This window comes from Cupressus sempervirens, chromosome 7 (genome assembly GCF_028749045.1).
Source record: "Cupressus sempervirens isolate cs-2001-9-10 chromosome 7, ASM2874904v1, whole genome shotgun sequence".
NCBI lineage: Eukaryota > Viridiplantae > Streptophyta > Pinopsida > Cupressales > Cupressaceae > Cupressus > Cupressus sempervirens.
In genome coordinates this window covers 665,426,284-665,435,386 of record NC_143124.1, presented here as the reverse complement: position 1 = coordinate 665,435,386, position 9,103 = coordinate 665,426,284, and the positions used below count along the sequence as shown (strand labels likewise).

The following is a 9,103-nucleotide window of genomic DNA, read 5'->3' as shown; positions in this document are numbered from 1 at the left end:
CTGATAGTACCTTCTCTACTGATTTGCAATGGTTCTACCTAAATGAGATTAGTTGTTGTTGCTTTTGACTCATGATCCTTAGGAATAGGTTGTTCCCTATGGGTTGGTGTAATGATTTCAACTCTCTTCTTCATCTTGATGTGTTCAATATTTCTCATAGTGTGCATTCCTCTTTAGCTAGTTCTAGTTTCACATGGATGTCAAAAGTTAGATCCTCCCCTTTTAGAATTTTTGTCCATTCTCAAATAGCTTGTTGGAATCTCTGCCCTTTGATCTTGAAGACAATGGACACTTGCAAATAAATATGTTTGATAATGAGTCTTCACAAAGACTTGGTAAGAACCCTATGTCTACTCTTAAAGATATTCTCATTTCTCATTATCCACAATTGCCAAACTAATATAAAGAAGAGAAAGAAGACTAGATGATATTAAGGTTCTTAAATAAATGTGGAATGTGTCCAATGATGACATGAAAAAGATGTGTGTGTGTGTGTGTGTGTGTGTACACACACACATGGATTCATAAGTTTATTTTCTTTTTAGGAGAGAGGCACATATGAGAGTTTAAAGGGTTGGGAAAGGGATTTTCACTATAGAATTGATTATTCATCTTACATGGATATTTCTTAAAATAGAGGGGGTTTGAATGATGCATCTCAATTTTGAATTTGTCTTCCTCTCTTTTTCACCTTCTTCCTTTGGTTGAATCTTCATATTACTTTGTGTATGGATTTAATTTGTTGATTAAATTATTTATCTAATAAAATATGGATATACTTATATATTCTCATGATGTGTTATATCTATTATTTCCATTTCTAAAGTTACTTAAAAGTTTGAAGTTATTTTTGTAAAAATTGCCATTTGTTTTCCTAGGGTTTTTAGCAAACCATTTTTGGATATCTATTATTTGAGTAATCTAAATTGAGTCTAGGTTTTTTCTTCACCAATGTTATAGAAGAAAAATTTAGACATCTCAAATGGATATATTTCTAATTTCTTTTTTTAGGGTTGAGTTAATGCTCTATTAAGACATTTTGCCATACTATTTGTATGATATAGGCTGGTATGACATTCTAAAAGTCTATATTTGATATATGAGATACTCCTTTGTCTTATCTTTCATTTACCACCAACTTCGTAGAATTTTTTAATGTTTTGTGAAAATTAAAACCATTTTAGCAAAGGCACGCCTAAACCCTAACTAGGATTTTCTATTTTAGAGAAGAAACCATAACTTTCATTGTCAATGTTGGGTCTTCAAATAAATTTAGGGAAAATATAGGGATGTTTCTTCATTATCATAGAAGGTGTTCTCTTTTATTATTTTCTTTTTCTTAAGATATGAATTATTTTTTATTGATGACTATTCTTGAAATTTAACCATTGTTTGAAATAAACCAATTTTGGAAGTTTTCAAGTGTTAGACATTGTTTCAAAGTTATCAATTATAAAGGCACACATAGTGGCATTAGTAGAAACAAAATAAGATGGTAAGGTCACTAGGATATGTTTTATTAGCCATAATTTTGTATGTTGGTATAATTTAGGCTTTATATGATATCAATACTTTTTCATGTATTAATATGTCAAATATTATATGTTTTGGTTAAAGAATGTGAAGGCGAGCTTATATATAAAAGTACATGATAAGAGATAGAGATTGAGCATTTCAACCTATGGAATATAATTTCCTTGCAAATTCAATTACTTGGAATTGTAGGGATGACATACTTGTGTAGTTGGGGGTTTGAGAAATATTTGAACCCTAACTAGAAGACCTACAAAGACAAAAAAAATGAAGCTAAAACTCTAGTTAAACACAACCAAGTGCATCATACTGACCAAGTGAACAAGATCCGTAGTTGGTCACCAGATTTTCACACTTGGTCACTAGAAATGAAAAAATCCACAAATCTTTTACCTCAGACACCCTATGAAGTAATTCCATTAGCAAAGTGCACATTTAGAACACTAAGTGCGCACCTCATCACCAAAACCTACATAAACACATCAAAAACACCAAAATTAGTTAATAAGCATGATTCATGTTGGGTTTATAAAATGTAGGAATATAAAATGGGAAGATGTGCATATTGAGGCAACTACTAAACTTAAAAACATATGAAAACTATCCAAATTCAAACATAAAGAAAATTGAAATGAAAAGATTAAAAATGCTAGAAGAAAAACCCTACAAGTTGAGCTCCTATGGTCCTCTTTCTTCTCCATTGAAGACTTAGGGATAAGCTATAGGTTGTCTATCCTTGGAGGATAAGTTAATTAATTATTGACCAAAATAATGGCATTGATGTAAAATAGGACTGATTTTGATTGTTTTGATTAGGGTTTGGATTGCTTTTTTAAAGGGTTTAATTAGATATTAAGGGACTTGACAATGCCTAAGATTGACTTCAAAGTGCTTTGAAGAAATTTAGTAGGCCCATAATGATGTTGAAATGGTTAGGGATGATTAGAAATGATTTTTAATGACTTAACACGATTTAAAGTTGGTTTTGAGCAATTTAATCATGATTTTGAACATGATCATGATTTGGAACATGATCATGACTTTGAACATGATTAGGTTAGACAAAGTGATCAAGATTAGGATTCAAAATAAGAGAAATGTTAGTAATAATTCAAATGAAAACAAAAAGACACAAGATAGAATACATGTTAAAATGCTTCACACAGGCATAAACCACTTTTAGGTGTCTATAGTATGATGTTTATAAGATTAAAAATTATCGAATTTAGAAAACAATAAAAAAAATAAAGAATAAACTTATCATTTAGACAAGAAAAGGTTCATCATATGGGTTCCCAATCCTTCTTATACTAAAATAATGATGGAAATGGAAAAAATTTTAGCAACAACAATGTTACTCGACGAGGTGGAGTAGTAAAGGTGATTAATGATATCAATTGATCTCTTGTTCTTCTATTATGTAAAAAGGATATATCCTTGCACACTCAATGAATACATCAAATATATAAAAGAAGACATGCAATATTTAAGAAATAACATATGTAGAGGATGGCATCTCATCACAATAATTAGGACCTAGAATGATCTTGAAACATCATTAATAGAATCCTCCCTAGTAAAAATAACAATTTACAAAACCATATCAACTATTCATAATTTGCTATTCATGTTACAAACTATAATTTGTAGTTTACTTTCAACATAATCTATCATTGAAGTAATCATATACACAATGCTCTTACAAGTTAGATAAGTTAACATCGCTCATATTATTTAGAGGTAGAAGAAAATTTATGACTTATTATTGTGAATAAATTTACTTACCACTTGTTCATTTTACACTAGATGTGTATTATCATTGCCTTTCCCTTATTCACTTCCAATTCAATTTCTTATTTTTACTAAAGACAACTAATAATTAAGAAAACTTTAGAAAAAAAGAATAATTATCATCACATTAAAATCACTAATATTTAATTTAATATTTTAAAAATCTTTTTTTTCGATTAAGATAAAAACATATTTAGAGTAGAACCCAAAATTATAAAAATCTATTTATATCATTTAATTCAAATTAACAAGTTAAGAAATTTCCTATCATTTAGACGTAATCTATCTAAAATTAGAAAATAACCAATCAATGCATCTTAAGAAGCAAGCCTTCCAATTCAAACCCAAGACTATAGAAAACTATCCACAAACTTAAACCCCCTCCATTGACTAAAAGAACTACCAATAATACTAACTTCTACTTTTACATGCTCAAATCAAATCAAACTATAGTCAACAGTCACTTCACATTCATTAGTATAATAGTCATTAAGAAACTAATCAACTTCACCTACCAAATTAAATAAGCAACAACTATAATCCAAGACAAAACGATCAATAAAATATCAATGAATCCAAGATTAGAAAAAGAAACTCGTCTCAAAACACTATTACTGACATCAATTACATATAATACAACTGAAGCTAGAAATAGTCAAGGGTTAAAAAAATTAGAGGTCTTGTCTATGCTTTCTCCTTTTGGGAATGCGGAACTCGTCTAGATTCCTCCCATGCCAGCTTTGTATTATTCAGTGTTTTCTTTACCAACCATTTTAAAACTGTAGCATCTTTAAATCATGAAAAACAAAATCAAACTAACCTCTGCAAAGGAATAGCATACATGCTCTGCAACTTCTATTCCCTGATTGATTTCTTTACATCATATTTTACAATCAGCTTCTTCAAAACTTTGATCAGTTGTCTATGGATAATCCCTATAAAAATGTAGGGACTATTCTCTGTCAGTTAAAACAACTATAAGCATTTGCAAGAATTTTTCTTTCATTTTTTTTCTCTTTCTATCCAATTGAGATTTTGTTGTAGCTCTGAGTGTTCTTAGTACATAGATTTGTTGTAATTAGGTCCCATAATATGATGTAACATAACAATAAACCCCATTACAAAAGCCTGATCATACCCAGGCTGTACAATCACACTGAATACATCTTCTCCCAGTGTTATCTCTGATGTCACCTGTTTTCTTCTCATCTGTAGATGAAAACAGCAATGGAACGCCTACAATTCAGTATTAATATATATGTGATGATATATTGGAATTCAACTATCTTGTTTGGATTGCAAAACTAGATGAATCATATAGTGATTCACATCCACTTATGTCGATCATTAGATCATATTTCATTTACTCATTCTATACCAAATCTATAAGAATAATAAGTTATGATCTAAGGTATTGATATATGAACATTCATACTATTGAATCTAAGCAAATTATTACACATATATCAGATAGATTGTTCTTTAAAATTCTCATTAAATTATTTCACAATTTCTATGGATTATCAGACTAGTATATCTTATAAATACTATATTAAAGTCATAAAGCAGATACAAACCTCCACAATTACATTTCTGGAGCTGTTGTAAACAGTACAGGATCTCTTGGCGTAAGATCCTTCAATCTGGTAATCTGGGTGGCTCTTTTGATTTACTGAACCCACAAATATATGTGCTAAAACCCTAGTTGGAATGAGAAAAGGCCTTCTCACTACAAACTTTGGCTTCTGACCATCCATCTTATCTCCTACAAATGCTTGCCATTCATGTTGCAAGTTGAATCTCTGTCATATAAAAGCAAAAATTTAAGATAATTTGCATATATCTTATAGATGTATAATCTTTTAGGTTTTGACTGTATACTATATTCATTCATTACATACATACACTTGTTTCTGATAATGAAGTATTGTGAGATTCAAGAAAAAAAAAACATATAGACATAGGATAGTATTTTTTGTATTGATTGTATATATTTTCCAATCGACATTTAGATCACAATAGTCATTTCCTTTTATTTGACGATGATTTATTATCATACATCTATTGAAAAATATATATAGTTAAAACTAAATTATATCATACATCTTACTTTTCAACCAACAAGTAGAACACTAATTAAAAGCTACAAGTATCTTATTTTTCAATTAACGTTTATAACACAATCCTGTCTGCTTTTTCATTGTAAATTATCAGTGAGTAGATTGAAAATATACTTAAGGCAAAAGAAAGTCAACATTTTTTTTCAGATTTACAAAAATGTAGTGATTTTTTTCTAAACTTTTTGTTATTTATGACTGCAAACTATGCAGATCATGAAGATCAAATGCTGAAATTTTCAGAAAAATTCGTAATTTCTTTTATTTTTAAAAATTGGTTAACTATACAATTAGGATGAAAAGTAGCTCCATCCTAATTCAAATGACATTATTTCTCAAGCAATACTTAGAATACAAACATCTCTCCACTCTTTCATCATAAATTACTAAGAATCATTAAACTACACATTGAAAGTATACATAGTTATATCTAAAAGATATCATACATCTTTTTTCTCAATCAAAATTTCACAAGATTCTCTCTTCTTTCTTACATGAATTATTCAATACAATCCATCACATAAATTAAAACACACACACAGTTGAAACATATCAAATCCATGAGCTCACAAATTATAACACAACTTACCTTCCTCTTCATGGTGAGAAGAGAATTTCCTGCAGCATCCGTGAGAAGAGTATGGCCATTTGGATCAGAGTAATAGTTGTCAACTCTGAAAACAATTTCTCCATTTGGATCAAACACAGTGAAACCATTAGAGCTAAACATGAGGGACTTCTGCCACACAGTCAATGATACGACTGACTCAAAATTGCAGAAGTTATCTCCAATCAAAACATTGGGAAGGAGATGATGAGGAACTTCTAATGGAAGGAGATGATGAGGATCTTTTGGATGGATCCTGCCAGGCATAACTTGTGAAGAAAAGGATGCTACCCATGAAAGCAAGCCAGGCAACCAAGACATTTGTTACACCTACTTAACACCACACAAATTGAAAACTACTACTGTTGATTTCTGAACTAACTTTGAGCCATTATATATTTTCGAGGAAAATGTATTATAAAGGTGAAAAATCTGGTTCAACGGCACCCTTGTCAGGTATGACACTGAAGTTTGAGATGCCTGCCGTCTTGAAATAGACATTTTTTGAAGTAGGCAATATTTAGTGCTTTGCTAGCCGATCATTTCAATTTTTCTATTCCAATGTCACCTCACTCCTCTTATTAAATGGGTCAACTAACCACAACTTGCATGGTACCTCTTGCACATCATTGATAATCAATTAAAAATGATAATATTCTTGATGTAAGAGAAAGATTGATAGTTTTTAAAGGCATTGAAAGCTATTTTGATAGTTTTTATGGCATTGAAAGCTATCTTTCCATAAATTATAACACTGCCTATTATAGATTGTGAAATTAAAGCCCATAAGTCTTCAACAAGTAGGCCTTCCATTGAAGGATTCAGTGAAGAGATGAGAACAATATGAAATGGATAAAAAATGTTTTATCTTTTTCTTATTTTTGTAGATATGGATCATAATGTATCTTCATAATATTGATAGTTTAGATGTATTTATAATTTTAGAAATAGATAATTTCAGATTTGTCTATATTAAATTTGTTATTTATGATAGATAAATATTTCTAAATTTTTATATAAATATATTGTTAAATTTATTTATGAGTTATTTTATTATTACATTTGAAAAAATAGTACATATAAAATACTATAGTGTACAAAACTATTTCTATTATTTAGTAGTAAAAATTATAATAAATTATATATATATATCATTCAATCAACTATTCCTTCATAGTCATGACATCAAATGCTTCTTCCACTTGTTCTTATTATAGGTCATGTTTGTTATTATAATATATGTTGTGTACTTATCAATTAAAAGGTGAAAGATAGATTATATATATATCTTTACATGTGGTGATAAAAAGGTTAATTTTATTTACTACTAAGTTGTATCAATCTTAGAGCACACTAACGTTGATTATTTGATTTTAATTATTTATATCCTAAATCATTGACTTTCTAAGTTGTCTTTATCTTTTTTGGACCTTTTGGTGAGGTGGCATCCTACATGGGAAGTGATAAGAATGATATAATCCCTATTTTCTAAGAAGTCAGTGCCCACCTAAAACATGGTATATTTTGGGGAAATATTTCTATACATTTCTAGTTTGAAATTGATATGAAAATTTCTTATATTGACTAAAGAGCCTTCTTTTGCAATTTCTATTATCAATTTGATGTGATTTTCATAGTAGTTGACATTTTATGCATATGTTAGGTATGTGGAATGTAGAATTGATGTTGTGGGTTGAGTTAATGAGTTATGGTTAGGTATAAAAGGACCATTTATACTAAGTCTTCACTATGTCAATATACCATATTGAGATCCTATTCACTTCTAGATCCAAGAGTTTCCTTGGGGCATGTTTGGAATCCATTCTTTATGTTGAATTGGTTATAAGTTTTGTTGCATCTTAGCTAATTTTGAAGAAAAGGGTGAAGATTTCTAGAAAAATTATTATGTCACTCAAATTACTCTAGAATCTTATAAATTGGTAAATTGTCTCAAAATTACTTGGTTCAGCCTTCTTGCACATAATTGATAATAAGTTGATAATTATAATATTCTTGATGTAAGAGAAAGATTAATAGTTTTCAAAGGTATATTTAAATGTATGTTTCCATAAGATATAGTTCTACCAATTAGAGATTCTAGTGAAATGAAATTCCATAGGTTTGCATGAAGTATGTGTTTTATTGAAGAATTCAATGGAAATATAAGAGCATTGTGACATAGATTAAAATAGGTTTTCTTTTTGGGGTAGACATGGATCATAATGTGGCTTAATGAGGATGATATTAAAATGAGAATTTATGGGTGGTCATCAGATCATAATGTGTTGTTGAGAATAATATTTATATATTCACAAATGGGTTTGGAATAATAGTCATGACATCAAATGCTTCCCCCACTTGTTCTTATTGTAGGTCATGCTTGTTCTTATAATATATATGTAATGTAATTATGAGATAAAAGGTGGAAGATGGATTATATATATCATTACATATGGTAATAAAAAGGTTAATTTTGTTTAGTATTAAGGTGTATCAACCTTAGAGGACACTAACATGGATTATTTCATTTTAACTATTTATATACTAAATCATTGACTTTCTAAGTTGTCTTTCTATTTTTTTGACCTTTTGGTGATGTGACATCCTATATGGGAAGTGATATGAATGGTATAATTCCTATTTTCTAAGAATTTGGTGCCCACCTAAAAGCTAATATATTCTGGGGAGATATTTCTTTAAATGTCCATTTTGAAATTGATATAGAAACTTCTTAAATTGACTAAAGAGCCTTCTTTTGCAATTTCTATGATCAATTGATGTGATTTTCATAGTGGTTGATATTTTATACATATGTTAGGCATGTGGAATGTAAATTTGATGTTGCAAGTAGGTATTAAAGGACTATTTATACTAAGTCTCCACTATGTCAACATACCATATTGAGCCCCTATTTACCTCTAGATCCAAGAGTTTGCTTGGAGCGTGTTTGGAATCCTTCTTTATGTTGAATTGGTTATAAATTTTGTTGCATCTTAGCTAATTTTAAAGAATGGGTTGATGATTTTTAGAGGCACTATTATGTCACTCAAATTAC

The 9,103-nt window shown here is 29.4% G+C and overlaps 1 protein-coding gene across 1 annotated transcript; it reads right to left on the bottom strand.

Moving 5' to 3' along the window:
- Positions 1-4,147: 4,147 nt before the first annotated feature.
- LOC149548422 (protein LURP-one-related 5-like) lies at positions 4,148-6,324 on the bottom strand. The gene is made up of 3 exons (XM_089794856.1): positions 6,031-6,324; positions 4,902-5,126; positions 4,148-4,533 (listed from the first exon to the last, which is right to left on the bottom strand). The coding sequence occupies exons 1-3, from the start codon at positions 6,313-6,315 to the stop codon at positions 4,381-4,383; spliced, it is 663 nt and encodes a 220-aa protein (XP_089650982.1). The 5' UTR covers positions 6,316-6,324; the 3' UTR covers positions 4,148-4,380.
- Between the last annotated feature and the right edge of the window lie 2,779 nt (positions 6,325-9,103).

What these genes read in the sequence shown, in the direction of transcription:
- LOC149548422 (XM_089794856.1), bottom strand. Translation starts at nt 6,315, where the DNA reads ATGCCTGGCAGGATCCATCCAAAAGATCCTCATCATCTCCTTCCATTA. An exon ending in TTCTCACCATGAAGAGGAAG is followed by an intron (nt 5,127 to 6,030) that starts GTAAGTTGTGTT and finishes TTTATATGACAG; the next exon opens with AGATTCAACTTGCAACATGA. An exon ending in CCAGAAATGTAATTGTGGAG is followed by an intron (nt 4,534 to 4,901) that starts GTTTGTATCTGC and finishes TTTCATCTACAG; the next exon opens with ATGAGAAGAAAACAGGTGAC.